The 23,466-nt window shown below is 46.6% G+C and overlaps 1 protein-coding gene across 5 annotated transcripts in view; it reads left to right on the forward strand.

Moving 5' to 3' along the window:
* The window catches only part of lrp4 (low density lipoprotein receptor-related protein 4), a 57,246-nt gene extending 36,812 nt beyond the window's left edge, over positions 1-20,434 (forward strand). Inside the window, exons 3-39 of one of the 5 annotated variants that reach the window (XM_053683118.1) lie at positions 25-141; positions 1,523-1,636; positions 2,137-2,253; positions 2,485-2,613; positions 2,757-2,876; positions 2,991-3,116; positions 3,191-3,319; positions 3,433-3,567; positions 3,663-3,788; positions 4,214-4,444; positions 4,568-4,724; positions 4,819-5,036; positions 6,463-6,639; positions 6,780-6,905; positions 7,793-8,001; positions 8,356-8,437; positions 8,623-8,728; positions 8,907-9,108; positions 9,629-9,818; positions 10,396-10,527; positions 10,638-10,778; positions 10,892-10,978; positions 11,177-11,348; positions 11,461-11,623; positions 11,708-11,933; positions 12,178-12,481; positions 14,058-14,276; positions 14,427-14,561; positions 15,176-15,284; positions 15,499-15,691; positions 15,836-15,949; positions 16,083-16,200; positions 16,320-16,384; positions 16,478-16,565; positions 16,711-16,852; positions 17,342-17,416; positions 17,755-17,893. In XM_053683118.1, coding sequence (XP_053539093.1) covers positions 25-141; positions 1,523-1,636; positions 2,137-2,253; positions 2,485-2,613; positions 2,757-2,876; positions 2,991-3,116; positions 3,191-3,319; positions 3,433-3,567; positions 3,663-3,788; positions 4,214-4,444; positions 4,568-4,724; positions 4,819-5,036; positions 6,463-6,639; positions 6,780-6,905; positions 7,793-8,001; positions 8,356-8,437; positions 8,623-8,728; positions 8,907-9,108; positions 9,629-9,818; positions 10,396-10,527; positions 10,638-10,778; positions 10,892-10,978; positions 11,177-11,348; positions 11,461-11,623; positions 11,708-11,933; positions 12,178-12,481; positions 14,058-14,276; positions 14,427-14,561; positions 15,176-15,284; positions 15,499-15,691; positions 15,836-15,949; positions 16,083-16,200; positions 16,320-16,384; positions 16,478-16,565; positions 16,711-16,852; positions 17,342-17,383 — 5,261 coding nt within the window. In that variant the 3' untranslated portion in view covers positions 17,384-17,416; positions 17,755-17,893. Of the gene's footprint in view, positions 1-24; positions 142-1,522; positions 1,637-2,136; positions 2,254-2,484; positions 2,614-2,756; positions 2,877-2,990; positions 3,117-3,190; positions 3,320-3,432; positions 3,568-3,662; positions 3,789-4,213; positions 4,445-4,567; positions 4,725-4,818; positions 5,037-6,462; positions 6,640-6,779; positions 6,906-7,792; positions 8,002-8,355; positions 8,438-8,622; positions 8,729-8,906; positions 9,109-9,628; positions 9,819-10,395; positions 10,528-10,637; positions 10,779-10,891; positions 10,979-11,176; positions 11,349-11,460; positions 11,624-11,707; positions 11,934-12,177; positions 12,482-14,057; positions 14,277-14,426; positions 14,562-15,175; positions 15,285-15,498; positions 15,692-15,835; positions 15,950-16,082; positions 16,201-16,319; positions 16,385-16,477; positions 16,566-16,710; positions 16,853-17,341; positions 17,417-17,751 lie in introns of all 5 variants that reach the window. The other 4 variants (XM_053683117.1, XM_053683113.1, XM_053683114.1 and 1 more) reach the window with 4 other exon arrangements.
* The last annotated feature ends 3,032 nt before the right edge of the window (positions 20,435-23,466 follow it).

Here is a 23,466-nt window from a genome sequence, read left to right on the forward strand (position 1 = left end):
GTGTGTGTGTTTACATTTTTGCAGTGCTGCCCACGTGCTCTCCTCTGGACTTCCACTGTGACAACGGGAAGTGTATCCGCCGCTCGTGGGTGTGCGACGGGGACAACGACTGCGAGGACGATTCAGACGAGCAGGACTGCCGTGAGTGTATAAATATATTTATATTTATTTATGTATATATATATATATTCTTTTTTTAAACTGGTGAAAATGCGGACCATCGGTCGGTTTGGTCTCCTCGGGGCTTGACGTGATTAAAACACAGAACGGGGTTAAGAGATCAGGTTTTTCCTGCAAATTCCACCTGACGTAAGGGATATCTGGGGTTTGTCCTTTGACCTTGCTCTGAGCGCCTCCGGCTGCACGTGCCGCACGATTCCGAGTGACGGCTGATCTCCGTCAGCGTGTCGTCGGGAAGCTCTGACCGGGATGAAGTGACGTGTGCACGTAGAGGAGGAAATGACACAAAAGCTGTGGCTTGAGATCCGGCGAGCTTTTCCATCTCGTGTCATGCCCCGCCTACTTGTACATGCCCCGCCTACTTCTTATTGCTAAAACCTTTTGGATGTGTTACTAATCTGTGACCGTTTAGATAAAAGATGGTAGCGGTAGATGGATATGGGTTTTATTGTGTGTGTGTGTGTGTGTGTGTGTGTGAGTGAGTGTGTCGTGGTCAGCCCTTTGCCCACTTTCAGTACAACATAATCCCAAAATGAAAAGTCTTAAAGGGGGTTTGGGGGGGGGGGTAGAGCACGCGCTCACGTCTGACCTATATTTCCTGAATCCGACGTGTACACACTCGAGTGTCTTGCTCCGCCCCCCTTTTCCCTGTAAAAGCCGCCGGACTGCCGAGAGATTTATGAATTTTTTATTTCGATGCCTCATAAATCACATCTCCCTCTTTGCCTTTATTATTTAAAGCCCCCCCCCCCCCCCCCCCCGATCTTTTAAATTCAGTCCAATTCCATCTAGCTTGATCAGCAAGAGTGTGTGTGTGTGTGTGTGTGTGTGTGTGTGTGTGAGAGACTGAGAGAGCACAGGACATTTAATGTAAGGGCAGATATAAACGGATGAAGGTTCCCGTGCGTAACCCTCGTCTGAGTGAACCGTGCTTTATTTAATTACTTTTTGCGCTGTTTGCTGTTTCCTGGCTTCCCCGAGAAGAGCGCAGGATTTTATAACGGCAAAGGAGGCCGATTTCCAGACCAACCGAACACACGTTTTTCTCTTTCTCCATTCCTCCTCCTGATCCATCTGCTCCTCTCTTCATTCCTGCCCTAACGCTTGCGCTCTACAAACACACTAAGAGTCAAAGGTCACGCCCCGCTCATGTCCCACAACACCTCCAGGCAAGGGCGTGGGGGACGTTTGGGGTGGGGGGTCCAGATGAGTTTACCCCATTTTACCTCTCTCGACACCCCGCTTTATCCTTCTAAGAAAAACATGAAGGAAGAGGAAACGAGAAATTCCTCATGAATTGAAATGTGTGTGTGTGTGTGTGTGTGTGTGTGTGTGTGTGTAGCTCCCAGGGAATGTGAAGAGGACGAGTTTCACTGTCAGAATGGGTACTGCATCCGCAGCCTGTGGCACTGCGACGGAGACAACGACTGCGGAGACAACAGCGATGAACAGTGTGGTGAGTTTCTCACAGTCACTAATACACTGTGTGTGTGTGTGTGTGTGTGTGTGTGTGTGTGTGTGTGTGTGTGTGTGTGAAGTTAAGAGCAGGACACAAGTCGCTGTTCAGATCCTAGCTGTATAATCCATTTAAAAGTTACACTCCAGTGTTTCTCTACCACCAATAGGGTCAACAATTCTGATGCCATCGTTTCAGTCCAATCAAACGCTCTCTACAATCTGAAGTGCCCCACCCCCAGCTTTTATATATATACATATATATACATATACATACATATAATGTACACACATCATTTCCAAACTTAATGTTGGAAACACTTCCTGGTTCTCTCAGGAGGATTGCGTTGTTCAGACATATCCGTTGTTGTTGTTCGCTTCAGCGCGGTTCCACTCACGTGCTCTCGGGGGTCTCTGGATTCAGTTCTTCTACTTTTATTGTGTTAACCGTGTGTGTGTGTGTGTGTGTGTGTTTGTGTGTGTGTGTGTGTGTGTGTGCAGACTTGAGAAAGTGTTCTGATAAGGAATTCCGCTGCTCTGATGGGAGCTGTATAGCTGAGCACTGGTACTGCGATGGAGACACAGACTGTAAAGACGGGACGGATGAGGAGAACTGCCGTAAGTGTGTGTGTGTGTGTGTGTGTGTGTGTGTGTGTGTGTGTGTAAGAGAGGTATATAGAACTTGTAATCAGAGCTGCCGTGTCCCACCTCATTCTTGTTTATAGACAGCGTGGCAGCTGTGTGTGTGTGTGTGTGTGTGTGTGTGTGTGTGTGTGTGTGTTAACAGGATGTTCTTTAACCAGCTGTCACAAGTGCATATTATAAAAAGATGTGTGTGTGTGTGTGTAGCTGCAGACGTCATGGCCGCCACATGCAGCGTGGAGGAGTTCCAGTGCGCGTACGGCCGCTGCATCCTGGACATTTACCACTGCGACGGAGACGACGACTGCGGAGACTGGTCCGACGAATCCGACTGCTGTAAGGACGCCTCGTAGCTGCTCCTCACAGGGAGAGCAGAACGTTTCCTTTTACTGAGCTTAAGCTTGGAGTTAGATTTAGCTAAGATGAGAGTGTGTGTGTGTGTGTGTGTGTGTGTGTGTGTGTGTGTGTGTGTTGCGCAGCCTCTCACCAACCGTGTCGCTCGGCCGAGTTCATGTGCAGCAGTGGGATGTGCGTTAATGCCGGCTGGAGATGTGATGGAGAGTTTGACTGCGACGACCAATCAGACGAGAACAACTGCAGTAAGTGTGTGTGTATGTGTGTGTGTGTGTGTATAAAGAGAGAGATAAATATCGGATGTGCTCGTGTGTGTGTGTGTGTTAACAGTGCGTGTGTGTGTGTTTGTGTCTCCCTAGCTGTACCTGTGTGTATGGCTGAACAGTTCCGTTGTGCATCCGGTCGCTGTGTGCGGTTGTCATGGAGATGTGATGGTGAGGATGACTGCACTGACGGGAGTGATGAAGAGGGCTGTGACAAAAATGGTACACACACACACACACACACTAACTACAGTAAATGAAACTCTTCCTATTACCAAACCTCTCCCGGTCCGCAGGTTCGGCTCCTTCCTGTGCGTCTGATCAGTTCCAGTGCGGAACCGGTCGCTGCATCGGCCAGCGCAAAGTGTGTAACGACGTCAACGACTGCGGAGACGGAACAGACGAACATCCCCACCAGGAATGCCGTAAGAACACTGGAGCCACGTTCGTTCCACAGTGTGCGCTGGAGTAAGCTGGATATCTAGTAGCTGATAGCTGGTGTGTGTGTGTGTGTGTGTGTGTGTGTGTGTGTGTGTAGGACCCCGGTCGACCGAGGGGAATTGTAACGTAGGGAACGGCGGCTGCTCTCAGAAGTGTCAGATGTCTCGAGGTTTGGTTCAGTGCAGCTGCCACACCGGATACAGACTCCGAGAGGACGGCAAGACCTGCCAAGGTGAGGAGACAAAATCCTGTCTTTATTTATCTACAAAGAGCCGTTTGCTAAAGTATAAAGTAAACCCCCGTTTCTGATGGTTTGGACTGTTCCAGATGTGGACGAGTGTGCTGAGGAAGGTTACTGCAGTCAGGGCTGTACCAACACAGAGGGGGGCTTCCAGTGCTGGTGCGTTCAGGGTTACGAGCTCAGACCTGACAAGCGCAGCTGTAAAGCTCTGGGTGAGTTTAACACAACCATTCTACACCTCCAATTCTGTTTTTATTTCTCTTTATTTCTTTTCTTTTGAGTGAGAATGGGCTTCTGCGAAGTTTCTTAACTCTGGAAAAGAATCCCTTTGATTCGATATGTTGTATCGCTCTTCCCTGATTGTACGACCCGTGGCCTCCGAGCCCCTCCCCCTCAGGATTCACCATGCTGCGCTTCCAAATGCTTTTCCGTACAGCACGATCGTAAAGAGTGGTTATTTAACTTCGTGTAGACACCCATACACACACGCCCAAATACTTGACCTGTATCTGCACTGCACCGCCTCACCCGATTGGATGGTGGCGGTAATGAGCAGGGGTCCAGGTGTTCCTATTAAAGTTGAACTTAAAGTCTGTCTGCCAATCCGTGAAGACGGTCGATCCGTGTGTTCCTTCAGGCCCAGAGCCGGTGCTGCTGTTTGCGAATCGGATCGATATCCGTCAGGTTCTGCCTCACCGCTCCGAGTACACGCTGCTGCTGAACAATCTGGAGAACGCCATCGCGCTCGACTTCCACCACAGCATGGAGCTGGTGTTCTGGTCCGACGTCACGCTCGACCGCATCATGAAAGCCAACCTGAACGGCAGCAACGTGGAGGAGGTGGTGTCCACCGGCCTGGAGAGTCCAGGTACGTACCGAATCAAATATTTATTTCCGGTCTTGTTTCGCAGGACGTTTATTACAGAACTTTTAAAGCTTTGCTGACTTCCACGTCTTATTTATATACATGTGCGTCTCTTTATCGTTACAGGCGGCCTGGCGATAGACTGGATCCACGATAAGCTCTACTGGACTGACTCGGGGACGTCACGTATCGAGGTAGCCAACCTTGACGGCTCACACCGCAAAGTGCTGATCTGGGAGAGTATGGAGAAACCCCGCGCTATTGCCCTGCACCCCATCGAAGGGTAAAACTCATGAGACACACACGCGCTGAACCACCGGTTCACCGTTTATGATCTAACGACCTGTGCCACTGTGTGTACCTCTCCTCCCCCACAGGAAGATTTACTGGACAGACTGGGGAAACACTCCAAGGATCGAGTACGCTAACATGGACGGCTCGGGACGCAAGATCATCGCCGATACCAACCTGTTCTGGCCGAACGGACTCACCATCGACTACGCCGGCCATCGCATGTACTGGGTGGACGCCAAGCACCACGTGATCGAGAGAGCCGATCTGGACGGGAAAAACCGCAAAGCCGTCATCAGCCAAGGCACGCCTGTGCAAAACCCGTAACCTTTACGTCCGTTTAAACATCCCGGGGGCGGAGCTTTGTAGTCTGTAGTCTTATTATTTCTCTTAACTGCACCGGAAAGTTGTTAACGTCGCCGAGAAAACCCCCCCCCCCCCCCCCCCCACTCCCACTCCCCCCCCTCGAACGTTCTCGCTGAATATCCGAAGTTATTTGGGGAGCCGGTCGGTTAAGAGTAATAAAAATACAGCACAGACGGAAGATTATATCGAAGGGAAGTGGAATAAATAGCTCGTCGGACATGAATTAAAACCGTACAGGCGCACACTGACTCTTTGTTTTTTGCTTTGTGCTCTGGATGACCCTTCATCTGTAATCAAATTGGAAGAGAGACACGCGCGCACACACACACACACACACACACACACACACACACACACACGGTCCTGTAGACTCGGGTTATCCAACTTAACACAAAAATCCACTTAATAATGTTGGTCAAAAAAGATAAAAGAGGAACTTAAATCTGCGTCAGCTCGAGATTTTCCTAGACTGTACTCCATGTTTGTGGCATTTAGTGTGTTTTCATTCAGGAATCCCACAGGGAAGTCTAGACACATTCCATATAATACACACACACACACACACACACACACACACACAGACGTAATGCATGCTTCGTTAGTGGAAAAGCATGGGGTCTTTAAACTGCCTGGTTTTGCAATATAGGGGTCAGGTCTTAAAGTTTAGCCACATTACCAGTAGAGTGTGTGTGTGTGTGTGTGTGTGTGTGTGTGTGTGGCAGCATAGACATAGAAACCATATTAACACTACACAGCAGGAATGTGCATGCAGAGAACTTGGTCACGAAGGGGTGGAGCTGGTTCACGAAAGAGGGGCGGAGTTTCTGCTCCTGATTAGGTATAACACACCTGTGTGCACGAGCCTTCATTCCTGCAGCTGCCTTTACAGCTGTTTCCACAGAGGAGTGAAAAATGTAAGGGCAGAGTGATGGCAGGATAAGAAACGAGTGCACACCCGCAGAAACGCGAGGACGCGCCGAGAAAAGAGGAGCGGGAGAGTTCAGGTCCGTCCATGCGTCACATTCCTGATAGATAAGATCGTAAAAGTCGGGCGCGCCGTGGCCCACCTGGTTGGAGGAGAGAGAGAGAGAGAGAAGGGTGCTTTCACGCTTACTTTAAGCTCTTTGCACATTTTCTCACATTCAGTTACGACCGAATCAAAGCCGTGAAGAAATGGCGTTCAGGAATTAAACCCCACGTTGGTTCTCCGTGCTCTTGTGCGGATAGAGTTCCCTCGTGCGCTAAAGAAGGTCAGACAATGCCGTTTATATTTTACGGAGCCCCCAGCTTAATTTATTCCCAATCACACACGCGCACGTCCTTCGTTTCCCTTTTTTCACGTTCGTCTGTCTCGTGTGTGTCAGGTCTCCCGCACCCGTTTGCCATCACGGTGTTCGAGGACAGTCTGTACTGGACCGACTGGCACACCAAGAGCATCAACAGCGCCAATAAGTTCACAGGCAAGAACCAGGAAATCATCCGCAACAAACTGCACTTCCCCATGGACATCCACACGCTGCACCCGCAGAGACAGCCTGCAGGTGAGACCCACGGGCACGGGGTTGGATGTCCGGAGCAAAGGAAAGGAGTACGGGGTTTAACTCGGCTTACAGAACCCATCTACTCTAATGTTCTCTCTCTCTCTCTTCCTCTTCCTCTCCCTCTCCCTCTCTCTCTCCAGGCGGACGTAATCGCTGCGGCTCCAATAACGGCGGCTGCAGTCACCTGTGCCTCCCAAACAGCAAGGCTTATTCATGCGCCTGTCCCACCGGCTTCAAGAAAGTGGCCCAGCATAACTGCGCCCTGAGTGAGCGTCACGTTTTTAACTATTAACTACGTATCAAGCCTTGATTTCACCCGATCGGTCGTTACACCAAACGAAAAAAACCACAAATTCATCATCAGCTCCATGATATTCAAGATCGTTAATAAATATATTTATCATATGCTTAAACATTTGCGGTCGGTTTGAGCGTGATTTGGAATCGATCCAGGCGATTAGCGGATATTGCGAAATATTAGCTTTATTACGAAAATAAACAGTAAATATAAAAAATATAGAAAATGATACAGACCGTACCGTGAAAAAAACATCCAGTACTTTTGTTCAGTGAAATAAGTGCATTATTTATTTCTATAAATGAACTATTAATGAATATGAAAGTAAAAAGAAGATACACGGCTAAACTGAACCGAAACATAACACTCTGAATACAAATAAAAATTAGACGTCCGAAATGAATCTAAAAACACTTCAAATAGCACAACAAAATGTGCCAGCGATTAGTTTTTATTTCGCCTCTAGAGGCCGCTCTTGTACTGTGTAACCCTTCTCAGCCGCTCCGTGGGAAACTATCAGTGTGGATTTTATTTATCTGCAGAACCGGTCCACCTCTAAGGGAAATGAAGAGTGTGGGTATCGTATCGTAGTGTGGTATGATTTTTGGTACCAAACTGTATCTATAAAATAAACGAGAGGTTTGTTTATCGCGAATCAAATAGTCAAAAATCCCTCGTTAGCTGTTAAACATGTCCGCGCGTCTAGGTTGTGTTTTATTAACGTGGACCTGCAGTACGACTTGTTTGTTTGCCGGTGCTTTTTTGCAGTGAAATGGTTTTTGTGCTGTTTGCTATGGCAATTGTTGCTGCTCGTGTCTTGAAGCGCTCACAGGGGACCTCTTGGTCTTTAATCAGGTCTTGACAAGTTCCTGCTTTTTGCCCGAAGGACGGACATCCGTCGAATCAGCTTCGACACCGAGGACAAATCGGACGACGTCGTCCCGCTGGCGGACGTTCGTAACGCCGTGGCGCTCGACTGGGACGCCGAAGACGAAAAAATTTACTGGACCGACGTCACCACCGACTCCATCAACCGCGCACTGTGGAACGGCTCGGGACAGGAAGTTAGTGACAGTTTGCTTCCCTGATACTTTACATAAAAAAGATGCTATGGGTAAGGTAACGTGTATAAATCTTCAGATTCAGCTATATAGGAATTGTGAGTGTGAGGGAGAGAGAGAGAATGAATAGGGTTTGAGTTGAGTGTAACTGTGGTGGCACTTTACCTGGTGTTGCTGCTAATGCCGTAGTGAAGATTATAAAACGCTGCCCCCTGCTGTAAGAAATGCAGAAGTGCAGCGTGCATATTTCTGAAATTTTCTTCTTCTTTTTTTATTTGTGTGTTACTGCAAGATTTTCCTGTCCACCTGCTTATCCTTTTCTTCTCTTTTTCCCCCTCTTTCTGCTTTCCTTCTCAGGTTGTGGTGGACACCAGTCTGGAAAGCCCTGCAGGTCTGGCTCTTGACTGGCTCACACACAAGCTCTACTGGACTGATGCAGGTACTCGCACAATGCCGGGCTTTGAACTCCAAACCTCCTGATATAAACTCCATTCATACCCTAAACTTGTATTCATACCCTATAAGCTCATGGAGGATTCGAGCGTCATTAGTTTGAAACGCAGCTTTTCACTCTAATGTCGTGAATGGAAGATTCAGATGGTCTGGTGTTTGTGTGTCGATCAGGTACAGATCGCATTGAAGTGTCCAACACGGACGGCAGCATGCGCACGGTGCTCATCTGGGAGAATCTGGATCGACCTCGAGATATTGTGGTGGATCCTATCGGAGGGTGAGGGCACTGAACTGTGTTTTTTAAAGAATTTTAAAGATGTCCATTGCTTCCAGTCAGTTGTAATTATTAATATATAAATATCTCACCGCACTATCTCACGGTTATTATATCACTGTATCGCCCAGCCCTTTATTTATACCTGACATATAAGTAAAAACTCGTTTTCTTCCGCCAGGTTCATGTACTGGACGGACTGGGGAGCAAACCCTAAAATCGAGCGAGCCGGAATGGACGCGTCCAATCGCGCCGTTATCATCTCCACCAACCTGACGTGGCCCAATGGACTAGCAATCGATTACGAGACGCAGCGGCTTTACTGGGCCGACGCCGGCATGAAGACGGTCGAGTTCGGCAACTTCGACGGCTCAGACAGACAGGTAGAGTACGAGATAAGCCTAGCGTAAAATCGTGATGTGTGTTTTGTGTAAAACGGGAGACAGACCCGTTTCGGACGCATCTTTCTCACGTTAGTAGGGAGTGTATTTTGATGACGGGAGCGTGCGATTCACGTGTTAATGGGATTAGCATTCGGTTAATAACATTGAGTTAAACTACATAGAGAGTACACCGGGCCCGATAACTCCTGATCACAACGACCAACACGTTATAGCTTATACGGTCACGTGAACCGTCAAAAAGAGCTCTTCGGTAGCTTTCAAATGACATCATCCCCGTCGCGCTGTGTTTTTGTTCAAAATATTCCGAGACTTCAGCATGGTGAATCGACCCGAGCAGAGCGCGCCGTCACACCCCTACATGATTGGATATGGAATGTACTGTATTCTGTGGAGTTGCTTTGCGTTGTAAGTTGAGTGCTTTGAGGGAAAAATAAAATAAAAACCTATACATTTTACTTGAGCAAATGTTAATTTTTTTTATTTTCCGTAATGTTCGAAGGTGCTGATTGGCAGCCAGCTACCCCATCCGTTTGGCCTCACGCTACATGAAGACAAGATCTACTGGACAGACTGGCAGTCTAAGAGCATCGAAAGCGCCGACAAACTGACCGGGTTGGGACGAAGCACGTTAGCGGACAATCTGGAGAACCTCATGGACATCCACATGTTCCACAGACACAGAGAAGCCGGTAAGAATCGCTGAAACGACGATCTCCAGAGTCGAGACTCGAATAAAAGATGACGGTAGTCATGTTATCACCTCTTCTCCACGTTATACGTACGAGGAGAACCAGGGAGCCACTGAAGTCGACACCGTTTCCCAGTGTTAGGGTTGTGTATCTGTGTGTGTTCCTCCGTTCAGACGAGCGTAACGGTGACCTCAGCGCCTCGCGGCGGTCGCGACGACAGGAATGTGTCTCTCTTGTGGTGTTGGGTGTCGTTTCTTTTCAGAAATCGGGATTAAGTGACCCTCTGTGTAACTAATCTCCAGGAAAAGACATGGATCAAATCCCCTTTCCTGATCTAGAAGTTTCTGTTCTTCTCGCGTGGCGGTACTGTCCTCCACATGGGTCAGAAAGTTTAAAAAAAACACAAAAAACCCACCTAGAAATCATGAACATTTGAAGAATGTTAGAGTTTAAAAAGTCCACAAGTTGTCTTATTTGCAAAAAAAACCAAAAAACAAAAAAAACACTTACAGTTCTCTGTATTTTTGTATTTTATTTATTTATTTATTTATTTATTTATGTACTTTTCCCTCTCCAGTCCATACTGCATGCTCGGTGAATAATGGCGGCTGCAGTCATCTGTGCTTATTGGCTCCTGCTCCTAAAGGCTCCAGCTGTGCTTGTCCTACTGGAATCAACCTACAGGCGGATGGAAAAACCTGCACTCCAGGTAAGACTCTGTTTATATTATACGTGACAACGTAAACAAGTCATGACGAAACCTTACTGCTACTACACACTGCGGTTTATCCCATAATTATTCACCGCCTCGCGTGACAGGAATGAACAGTTTCCTGATCTTCGCACGGAGGACAGATATCCGGATGGTTTCTCTTGACATCCCATATTTCGCCGACGTGGTTTTGGCGGTTAACGGGTCCATGAAGAACACCATCGCCATCGGCGTGGATCCCCGAGAGGGTACGTCCCATTCTCATCACCCCCTAGCTACCGATTCCCAAAACTGAATGTCGTTCAGTGACATAACGGAAGGTGACGTCCTGCTGCGTGTGTGTGTGTGTGTGTGTGTGTAGGTAAAGTGTATTGGTCGGACAGCACTCTGAAGAAGATCAGCAGAGCCAACATGAACGGCTCGGGACACGAGGACGTTGTTTCCACGGGTGAGGAGCTCGTGTTCTGTCATGTTCTCAGTAGCTCTCGTGCGAGGTTTTTGTGTTTTTCAGTGTTTCGGGTCAAAGCGGCTAATCTGGCGTCACCTCAACGCTCCTCACCTGAGCTGATGAAGTACTGATTCAGGCCAGGGCAAGCTGAGGGAACATTAAAACCTCGCCTGGGTTCATTTCCTGTTCTGCGTTTAGGTCTGATGACGACCGACGGTCTTGCTGTAGACTCCGTAGGAAGGAAAATCTACTGGACAGATACGGGAACCAACCGCATCGAAGTGGCCAATCTGAACGGCTCCATGCGGAAAGTTCTGGTGTGGAGGAACCTGGACAGCCCACGTGCCATCGCGCTCTATCACGAAATGGGGTAAATCAGATCGGGGAACTCGTATTCGTATCAGTCTGATCAACCCGATCGGGCCGCAGATATATTACAGTTTATCGTGAACACGACCCGTGTGTCTCGTCGCTGTTTTCAGCTACATGTACTGGACAGACTGGGGAGAACACGCCAAGCTGGAGCGAGCAGCGATGGACGGATCCGACCGTGTAGTTCTGATCAATAACAATCTGGGCTGGCCGAACGGACTCGCCATAGACAAGGCTGGGTCACAGCTGCTCTGGGCCGACGCCCACACAGAGGTAAGGGGGATGGGGAGGCAGAGCTTGAACGACGAGTAGATTGATAATCGAATCGAAATGAGTGATGGCTCTTCCGTCTCCCAGCGAATCGAAGCGGCCGATCTGAGTGGCTCTAACCGCCGGACGCTGGTTTCTCCGGTTCAGCACCCGTACGGCCTCACCACACTCGGGCCGCACATCTACTGGACCGACTGGCAGAGTCGCAGCATCCAGAGAGCCGACAAAACCACAGGAGACAACATCATCACCGTCCGCTCCAACCTGCCCGGACTCATGGACATCCAGGCCATGGACAGAGACAGGCCTATGGGTGAGATTTGGTTTAATTCGTGCGCCGAATTTGAATATTAATCGTAATTATGATTTCTATAGCACGTTTAATGCAGCGGGAAATGTTTAGAGCCTTGTATTAGCAGTAATCACCTACATACTAAAATACAAATTAAAATGCCTCTGGGAGTCTCTCGGCTTAATACGTTTCTGCAAAACCGGTGTAAATGTATAAAAGTGTCCTTGTTATTATTAGAGTTATTAAAGCCTTGTGTTTCCATCAGGTTTTAATCGTTGTGGTCGGAATAACGGCGGCTGTACCCACCTGTGTCTGCCGCGCCCGAACGGCACGTCGTGCGCTTGCCCTACAGGCGTTGTCCTGAAGAGTGACGGCAGGTCATGTGACGACGTTCCCGAGTCCTACCTGCTCTTCTCCAACCGCGTCAGCGTGCGCCGCATCTCGCTGGACACCAGCGACCACACGGACGTCCACGTCCCCGTCCCTGAGCTGCACAACGTCATCTCGCTCGACTACGACAGCGTCCAGGGCAAACTGTACTACACCGACGTCTCCCTGGATGTCATCAGGTACTTGTCACGCAAGACAAGACGAGATTAGATAAGATTAGATAAAACGTACCTTTGATTCGCTGTGGCGACCCCTGAACTAGGGAAAAGCCGAAGTGAAAAGAGAGAAAGAGATCAAATGTACCTTTATTGATCCCCTGTAGGGGAAATTCAAATCGACACGGCAGCACAAGTAGGATGAGGAACATCAAAGAAAGAACATAGTTTTCATAAGTACCTATACAATAAAAATAATAGAAACAATAAAACAGAGCTGTGTGTATGTACATATGTTACAGTTCTATTTGTGTGTGTGTGTATATATATATATATATATATATATATATATATATATATATATATATACACACATGTGCAGTATCCTTAGTATTTATATACATGTGCAAGATCTGTGGAAGGATAATTAACTTGAGTGTGTTTCTGTGAGACTCGGTCGGTGGAGTAGGGGGTATCAGGTATTGTTGCACTGTGGAGTCTGATGGATGATGGTACGAAAGTGCCCCCCAGGTGTTTTGAGGCACGTGCTCCTGACCCTCCTCAGCTCAGCGTAGAGAGGATGAGAAGGGTTGTCCATGATGGCTTTCAGCTTCCCTCTCATCCTCTTCTCAGTCACTTTCTCCACGTCTTCCACCATGTCCAGTTCCTACCACAGAGCGGGCCTTCCTCGCCAACTTCCTCACCTGGCTGGTCGTGGGGGTGGTTGGAGATATGGGAATGGGGTAATGGTGTCTTCCTGGGTGTAGGATGTGTATCGATGTCATCCGCTGTCTTTGCATCGTCGGCTGTTGAGAAGAGGCGGGCTGTGGCTGTCATGCCCCAATCTTGTGGTGAAGGAGGGGACAGCTAAGGTGTGAATTGGGGGACATTTGAGGAGATGGATGGAAGTTCAGCCTGGGTTGGTGAGTCAAACCTGTTGAAAAACTGGTTTAACTTGTTGATGCATCCCTTTGTCCCCTCAACTGTTCCTTCTGGCCTTTTCATGCCAGTAATGCTCCTCATCCCCCCCCCTTCCCACACATCTCTCTGATCCTTCCGTTGGAGCTTCCCCTCAATCATGTTCTTATAACAGTCTTTAGCCCACGTCAGCTCCCTCCTCAGCTCCTTCTGTATTCCCTTCTTGGCCACGCCTGTGTCTCCTGCCATGAAGGTTCTCATCTTTCTGTTCAGCAGGGCTTTGATGTCCCTGTTGGTCCAAGGCTTCTTGTTGAGGAAGCAGCTGATGTTCTTTGTGGGCACAACACTCCTCCTCACTGAACCTGATGTTCTACACTGAGTTAGACCCTCTGTCATCCGCATGATCTTCCTGAAACAGGTTCCAGTCACTTGTCCAGTAACACTCCATCAGGGCCTCCTGTACCTCCACAGACTACAGCTGCACAGCCCTGGTGGTGAGCTGTTTCAGACAGTCGTCTGATTTGCCCAGGAGGGGAAGGGAGGTGGCACTGTATGCCTCCTTAACATTAGCCTGCAGCAAGTCCAAGGTCTTATCCCCTCCAGTGCTGCAGGTCACATACTGTGTGACGTTGGTGACAGTACTGTAATGTATTACACGTCAGTAATTTATGTTGCTTTTCAGACGGGTGAATTTGGACGGGAGCGGCATGGAGACGGTGATCAGTCAGGGTCTGAAGACTACAGACGGCCTGGCCATCGACTGGGTGGCCAGAAACATGTACTGGACTGACACGGGTCGAAACACCATTGAGGTTTCCAGACTGGACGGATCAGCACGGAAAATCCTGATCAACAACAGCCTGGATGAGCCGAGAGCCATCGCTGTGTTCCCCAGTAAACGGTGAGAACTTCAGTGTGCGTCCTGTGTTTATCACCTGATTATCTTTCCTGTAGCTGGTATGGGTGTGTGCTCATACTCGTCCGAAATAAACAATATCGTTTCATCCCTAATACTGACTCTTCCAAGTGTTCTTCCTCTGACTCTTTTCAGGTATTTGTTCTGGACAGACTGGGGTCATATTGCTAAAATCGAGCGCGCCAATCTGGACGGTTCGGACCGCAAAGTTCTGATCAACACGGACCTCGGCTGGCCGAACGGTCTCACGCTGGATTACGACACGCGCAGGTGAGGAGCGGGTAGCTCACGTTCAGGGCAGCGGTGGCTCAGTGGTTAAGACAGTGGACGCCTGATCGGGAGGTTGTGAGTTCAAATCCCAGCACTACCGACCTGCCACTGCTGGGCCCTTACGCTAGGCCCCTAACCCTCGACTGCTCAGTTCTATACATATGAGATGAATGTAAGTCACTCTGGTGATGGGTGTCACCAGACCGAATGCCGTAAATGTAAAACAAGTTAAGCATGAAGTGGTCTTTTAGGAGGAAGCTGTCTGAGTAGGCAGTGTTTTTTGGCAGCATTATACACATTTTTTGCTGCATGAGCTTGTGTGTAGCTGAGAATCAAGTGAGGAAACAAACTGCATCTTGCCAGTTGTTCCCAGTGTTAGATTTAGCACCATTAGAGCATTTGAGTCAGTCAGTGAATCAGTGAATTAGTGAATCATTGAGTCAGCAAATCATTGAGTTAAGGAATCAGTGAGTTAATGAATTGGAATCGTTTAGTCACTGAATCAGTGAGTTAGTGAATCAGTGCATTAGTGAAACAGCGAGACAGTTGGTCCTTCAATGAGTTAGTGGCACCTCTTACCGTGTGTGTGTGTGTGTGTGTGTGTGTGTGTGTAGGATCTTCTGGGTGGACGCCCACCTGGACCGCATTGAAAGTTCCGACCTGAGCGGAAAACTGCGCCAAGTCCTCGTCACTCCTGTATCACATCCATTCGCTCTCACTCAGGTAACTTCCGTCTTCATCTTCACCTCCCCTCTCTCCCACTCACTCACTCACTCACTCACTCGCTTGTTCCTCCTCAGTCCTCCCTCTACTCATTCTTCTCATCTCCTTCATCTACACCCTTCCATCTCTGACCCTCGTTTTTCCTCCCCATCCCTTATCTTTTACCCCCCACCCCTCCCCTTTCCCTCCATTTTCCTCTCTCCTCTGTGCCCAGCTGAAGCCGGTTTCCTCTCCTCTAATTCGTTTCTCCCGCATCTCGCAGCAAGACCGCTGGATCTACTGGACGGACTGGCAAACCAAATCAATCCAGAGAGTGGATAAACACACGGGCCGGAACAAAGAGACTGTCCTTGCTAACGTCGAGGGGTTAATGGACATTATAGTGGTGGCACCAAACCGGCAGTCGGGTAAGAGCGGTGGGAGATGTACACGCTTTCCTTCTAATTTCCGCCCTTGAAAAGCCTTAAATTCAGGCTGTTTATAAAATAATCAATTCCAATAAGCTATGCTCAGTAGTGAATTAATCGACAGCGTGCGCTCTCTTCTGTTAGGCACTAATCACTGTGGGGTGAATAACGGCGGCTGTACGCACCTGTGCTTCGCCAAGTCAAACGGCTTTGTGTGCGCGTGTCCCGACGAGCCCGACGAGCGGCCGTGCTCCACCAGTGAGTTCGACACGCGTTACAACAACAATAATAATAATAATCATCATCACAAGCACAAGAGATATACAGCACATTTTTACAGAGCAATGTGTTCAAGAGTTTTGATTTGAATTTTTTTTCTGTCTTTTTAAAGTTGCTGGTTATGTTCCTCTCGTCCCAGAGAAGAAAGTGACCGCTGGCACTCAAGCTCCTAACAAACGCGCCAAACCGCCGACGGAGAAACCTCCGCAGGGCCGAGCGCCCGCGCACAAGTGAGTATTTAAACACCGGCACGCTGACGCTGTAGGTTTAAAATCACCAGTTGTACACGGATACATCGAACATCGCTCGTTACGCCGCTAGTTTACTAACACGACTGTCGCCCTTCCAGCTGCACGGAGAAGAGCGACGCCGTGGGCAGCTGCATTCAGAGTAACGTGGTGTCCGCGCCTCACGGTACGAGACTTTATTTAAACATTTCATTCGGAGAATAACCGGTGTGCGGGAGATCTCACGCCGTCGTCTCTTTTCTCTTTATTGCCGAAAAAGCTGAAGGCCTCCACATCAGCTACGTGATCGGAGGAGCGCTGACGGTGCTGGCCATCCTCATCCTCATCGCCGTCTTCATCATTTACAGGTGCTTACAATAATCACTCTCCTGACCAGCTGATAAAGCGCTTCCTCACCGTGATGAGGATTAGAAATCATAAATACGTAGTAGTTCTGTAGTTATCCTTTATAGCTCCAGAAGACGTGTCTGAACATTACGCTTTTGTCCTCAGACACAAAAAATCCAAGTTTGCCGATCCCGGCGTGAGCAACCTCACGTACAGCAATCCTTCATACCGGACGTCCACGCAGGAAGTGAAAATAGAAACCATGCAGAAACCACCGATCTACAACCAGCTACGATATAAAAAAGAGGTATGCGTACAGCTTCGTCTCTTTTTAGTTTCTCTCTTTATTTATTTTTTCTTTAACCGTGATCTGTTTTTATATCACCCATTATCACGTGAGACTTTATCACATGACCCCAGACTGGTCAGATGTGCGAATCTCATCCCGAACATTTGCAGAACGAGCGTCAGACAGTGTAATATCAGACCAGCTGGCTTTGTTCAGACTCTCACTCTGTCTCTCTTCTGATTGGCTGCCTGCTCCCACCATCACCGTGTAGTCACACTTCTTTCGGCTAAATCTTGTGCGCTTCTTTAACTTAGAAATGAACTTCACTTTTTTTTTTTTTCCTTCCTGAAAATGGATTCTCAACTATAAGACTCTTATTTTGTATTACTGTAAAAAAAAACAAAAAAAACCACTAGAGATATTAGAGATTTCTAAACCCTTTAAACCCGCTGCTCGTCATTGAACCTGTTTTTTTTCTTTCTTTCCTCCACTCTTCCTTCACTACAGCTTTCTCACCCCTACAACTCCCTCTCTCCTTTCATCTTCTAATACACTTTTTCACCAACATGGCGGGGAGCGAAGGTAGTTAAGAAGGTAGCATGCCAAAGACAGTTTGGATTGAAGCGGAGTGTGTGTTCCAGAGATCTTGTTCAATCCACAGCTCAAAATCACTTGCATGCACGTGTGTGTGTGTGTGTGTGTGTGTGTGTGTGTGTGTGTGTGTGCTGGATTTCAGTCTGAAATTGTTTTAACGATGTTCATTTGATGTTGCTGCTGTAAATATTAATTAATGCAAACAAAAGAATGAGCTTTATGAGTGCACCAATTAACCGGCTCTAATTAAATATACAGTTGTGTTGAAATTATCGTCCTTATCTTAACTGATGAGTAAAACCGTGTGTGTCTGTGTGTGTCAGCAGGAGGGCAGTTACACCAGTGAGAAGATCCGCATCGTGGAGGGGGTGTGTCTCCTCTCAGGGGAGGAGCTTTACTGGGAGGACCTGAAGCAGCTGAAAGTGTGCCGCGGAGGCACGTTTAAAACCTGCATGCGCACCGACACAGTGTCCTTACAGGCGAGCTCCGCCTCCCTTCAGGCAAGCTCCGCCTCCTTGGATGACACCGAGACCGAACAGCTGCTTCAGGGCGACCAATCGGAATGCTCGAGTCTGAACACTGCTCCCGTGGCCACGCCCAAACGCCACAGCACCCTGCCCGACACGGGCTGGGTCCCAAATCGCAAACCCTCCACTGAGAGCGAAGTGTGAACACACACACACACACACACACACACACACACACATCTACTGGAGCCTAATCTAAACACACACACACACACACACACACACACACACTAAGAGAAATAAGAACAGATTCGGAGCGAAAGATCAACACAGACAATTTAAGAAACACTAAAATATCGATATATCAGTATACTGGAAACTTTTATTATTGTGTAGAAAATGATGCTCTATTATTATTATTATTATTATTATTATTATTATTATTATTTTATTAGTTTTTTTTGCAGACTCGATGGTAAACACGAGACTGTTTTTAACAGGACGCCTCCAGCCCTCGTCTGATCTTTTTATGAACGTTATTTATCTGAACAAATATCACTTCTCATTATAAAGTGCTGAAACTGCTAAACGCCTCCCGGGACCTCGGATTAACGACAGCGTGCGAGTACGGGGCGCGAGTACAGAGCGCGCGAGTACAGAGAGCGCGCGTACGGGGCGCGAGTACGGGGCGCGAGTACAGAGAGCGCGCGTACGGGGCGCGAGTACAGAGCGCGGTCGCGGTGCTTTCTGAGAGACGCAACACAAACGGTCTCGTGATGGAAGCGTTGCTTCTCCCCACCTTCCTCATCGTCCGTCTCTGAATTTTAATGTTTTACTCTGTGTGTGTGTGTGTGTAGACAGTATAACATTATGTACTTGATTGACAGTTCCATTAAGTATTTCATCAAAACGAAATCATCATGATGCGCGTCAGTCATGAACCCGTCTCTAAGTATTGTGATGTGATTTTTTAACCCGTATCGCTCACCCCAAGTGAAGGTGCCAAATGGTGGTGGTGGTGGTGATGTTTTCTTCACTACATATTTATATTTCTGGAGGTGTGTTTGACATTTCCGATTTTATTTTTAATTTTTTTTACATTTTTAAGTCGGTCCATGTTGGTAAACACTCAGTGTGCGGTTTTTATTTCAGCGAGCGGACACACACCGCGCTATACATCAATGATGCTTTGAAGTCTCTCAAGATTCAGCACAGTGCTGATTTGCTGCTAGAACACACACACACACACACACACACACACACACACACACACACACAGCGAGGCCAATAATCCTGATGGACGGACTCGGCAGCTACTTCAGCCTCCGCTCTGGGTTTATCTGAACATCCCCGTGTACCCGCTTCCGGTGTCCCTCCGTATTTCCGCACGACTGACCCTAAATCCAGCTGTACAGAGTTTAAACCGCAGAGACGCGTTTCTGTGTTAAAGATGTTTTATTGTTGTTGTATAGTTCCTTTTTTTTTTGTACAAAGGGATTATTTTTTTTTTACTTGTGTTAAAGGGATTGTGAACACTTTTTTCTAATTTATTAACACAAAGTCAGACGGATTCAGCTTCGTTTTGTGTTTTATTTTCTTCTCTGTGTGAGAGTTTAACAGCATGACTAATAATAATAATAATAATAATAATAATATATGGTATGTAATTGAGTGGTGTCTGTTTTCGCAGCGCCCCGTGTCCTTGTTAAATCCATTTCCATAAACTCTACATTATTATTAAACCTGCTCGGATGAATTCCTTTAAAGGAAAACAGTCAGAAGTGTATATAATCTATTTCACTGACCTCACAGCGCTTTGTGTACTTGCTTCAAATCCTAATCTCAATAGAGATGAGATTTTTATTATTATTGTTTGTGTTTTTTTTTTGTTTTTGTAAAATAGCTGCTATAACGTTATAACGGATCTAATACTGTACTTTATTGAGGTTTGTAAAAACGAGCTATGAAAGCTGTTCATGGTTTATTTTGAACCAAAAATCAACTCGGGTACGTTTTTTGTTTGTTTGTTTGTTTGTTTGTTTATGAACGGTTATGCTGTAGAAATCGAGTATTTTAAAATACCGTTTGTTTGTTTGTTTGTTTGTAAACACGGACCGAACAGCAGTTTCTGCACTCGGAGAAGAAATAAAACGACGACTCACTCCTCTGACTTTGTGAAAGCAGATTTAACACCAGAACATTTTATTGCGAAAACGCTGAACCTTTACTCAACTCACTGGAGAGAACTTCATGAACCACTTCCTCGTTTTTGTTTTGTTCTGTTTTCCCTCCATGTGCTCGACGTGCCAGTTATTTAACAGAGTGCTCTTCTGTGTCTCTGAAAGACGTCTCGGTACACGTGTAACTGTTGTAAAGTTAATTAAGAGATATTTATAATTGTTTGGTTGTCACTCGGGTGTAAATATGAAAGGTCTGTATATGAATTTTCTGCTTTGCGATACTAACAAGCCGTGTTGTGTGACAGTGAACTACTTCTTTGCTATCTTTTAATATAAAATTGCATTTGAATAGAAATGTACATTTGTTTTGTTTGGGTTTTTTTGCTCACATGCCATGTGTGGAGGATAAACACTGCTTATACTCTGAGGAATAAACGCTGCAGGTATTTGTTAGGCAGCTTCGGAAAACCCCTCGATATCTCGCACGCTGCAGAAAGTACCGTAAAGGAAGGGAGCTCCTTTCATTCTCTGTTGTTCTTGGGAGGAGGGGGGAGGGGTGGGGGGCTAAATTCATTATCTCATGGAAATATTCTGGTATTGTGTATACAGACCCTGGGTTTTTTTTTTTTTTTTTGCTTCCCTGTTGGTGATGAGGTGGGACGCGCCACATGTTACCTAATTAGTGGGGACCAGTAATTTAATTCCCTAAACCTTGACTCAGCACCCAGTATTCTACTGTTACCTGCACATTGATGCTCTGGAATGACTTCCTCTTAACAAAGTCTCCTCGACTGACTGAAGGAGTTTCAACAATTGCTTCTCCATGACACGGACCTGGGGCTTCTAGAACACCAAACTGCATTTAAAAGTCCTGCTTTTATTATCGATGTAGTCACCCTGCTTGATGATTACATATTCTTAATTTCACTTTAACAGTAACAGCTGGCTGATTGTGGAAGAAAGAAGTGTGTACTACTTGTTTTTTCCACACCTGGTTTCTGAATGTTGGTTGAACTTTGTGGGAGAGAAAAAAAAAAAAACTACAAATTGAAATCTGTTGTGTTTTTTGTTGTCACCTTGGGGTATCTTGTTTATGGAAGTTTGTGAAGACCGCAAAATTGCAGGACGATTTCCTTCGCTGGAACTAAGAGGAACAAACGTGCTCCAGCGTGACAATGCTCCCGTGCACAAAGTGAGCTCCATGAAGACATGGTGAGTTAAGGTTGGAGTGGAAGAACTCGAGCGGCCTGCACAGACCCCTGACTTCAAGACCTTTGTTTATGTACGAATACATACCTTACTTTCTCAATAGTACATAAGGTCCGGTTCTTTGGTGTTCCCTTTGATCTCAGCTATTGGGCCACACAGGATGGTCCTATCAGACCCATCATCCTGGACACTTCCATGCTACAGTCTTTATTTCTAACTCTGACTTTGCTGGTCTTCAGCAGGACTGGCTGCTGGAGCATCAGACTGGTCACTTCTGGAGATAATCTCATGGAGAAGAAGCATGACCGTGGCAAGTCTTAGACGCAGTGGATGAATTAATGTACGGAAGACGGATCGCAGGTCGTACAGCAGCTTGGATAGGAGTCTTAACACATGAGATACACTCAAAAAGCTGCTCCAATATTCCAACAAGAGACTGTCCTTTCATATTCATGCACAAATAGCAAATTCGTGGTTGAATGCTCATGACACAGATTCGAAGTAAACGCGTTCCCTGCCGTTAATGCTGGGGGTCTACATGATCTAAATAATCTGCTTCAACAGGGGAAAACAACGTCACGCGTTCGTAGTTTTATATATGTGTAGGTGCACGTAGGGTTGCTCAGTCTCTCAAGGATTTTTAAATCATTAAGTAGTCTCCATCTATTTATAAAGCTGATTGTCCAGTAAATCCAGCTCCACTTGGAAAATGGCGACCGTTCTTTACTTTGGCCAACTCCAGCTAGTCTACCTACTGCACAGCTCTTTTTATACGCAATAAAAAGTGGTACGGAATTATTACACTGAAGCTGACAACAACCCAGAGAGTCAATCAACTTTCAATCAACCGACATCAGCCATTCAACCATTTGATTGCAGGGACAACAGATATTTGTCAAATATTGTATGTATCTCTATTGTCAGGTTATAAACTGTAAACTTTTACAGTAAGGATCCTTTAAGGGGTATTATTTAACAAATGAGTTAACATGACCATTCAGATCATAACTCGGCGTTCTTCATACTTCAACATTAATATCACTGATTGAGCAACTACCACTTGTCTGAGGTTGTTAACTGGCAAAATTCAGAACTTGATGGAAAATACTACACTGGGTAAAAATACTGCTACTGGAGAAATAATTCAACCAAGAGTGGAAGGAGTGATCAAGATAATGACTGGTGAGTGAAAAAGTCATATGTCTACAACTCATCTGAAAATGTTCCATTTTCTATTCTGATCTGTTTTCCTTCCTTTGCAACACCATGTCTTGCCCTGTGGATGGCATTCGTTTCATCCTACCTCAGAACAATGACCAAAAGCACTGCTCCAAATTCTGCAAGACCTAGTTAGGGAAGAAGCAGTCCGCTGGAGTTCTGTGTGTAATGGATGGGCCAGCGTAATCACATTTATGGATCATGAACCCTATTGAGCCGATGTGAGAGCAGACTGACCGGATGGTATGAAGAACATGCTGATCGTGCCAAACTCATGGGAGATGCTTCAGGAAGTAAGGTGCGACTACCTCAACAAACTGACAGCCAGGATGCCTGGTCTACGGCTGTAATACTGCAAATTGGAGGATTTTTGTTTATTTTTTGGACGAAAGCAAAGTTTGTAGCATTAAATTGTTGTCTTGACTATATTGTCTATTCAGTTTGCAACTTATTTGATGAATAAAAGTACGACTTTTTATGGAAAATTAGACATTTTCCTCAACTTTTGATCAGTGGTGTACTGTATAACTATTTCTGTATTGGAAATCCACACTTAATAGGGTCCTCTGTAAACCTAGCTGTAGACATGTGACACCTGTGTGGAAGGGTTTTTCACCAGGAGGATTTATTACTTCTTCTTCTTCTTCTTCTTCTTCTTCTTCTTCTTCTTCTTTTCAAAAATTAACGTATTGGTACATGAACGTACACTAACATGTAAAAAATAACAACAATTCCAAAACATTTCAGGTACACGCATTCACGGCTATAAAACGTGAAATCATCACCACAAACAATAACAATAACCGCTGAATCAAAATATAAAAATTCTTTTCCGCATCTGCAAACCCCGTGACCCTCGGTCGCGTTTGAACCGACCTATCAAATCCCGTTTTTTGGGAACACGTGATCTGCCCAATCAGAAGCGCCGCGCGCATGAGCTAGCCAATCAGATTCTGGCTTTCTC

This window comes from Ictalurus punctatus, chromosome 10 (assembly GCF_001660625.3).
Source record: "Ictalurus punctatus breed USDA103 chromosome 10, Coco_2.0, whole genome shotgun sequence".
In the NCBI taxonomy this organism is placed as follows: Eukaryota; Metazoa; Chordata; class Actinopteri; order Siluriformes; family Ictaluridae; genus Ictalurus; species Ictalurus punctatus.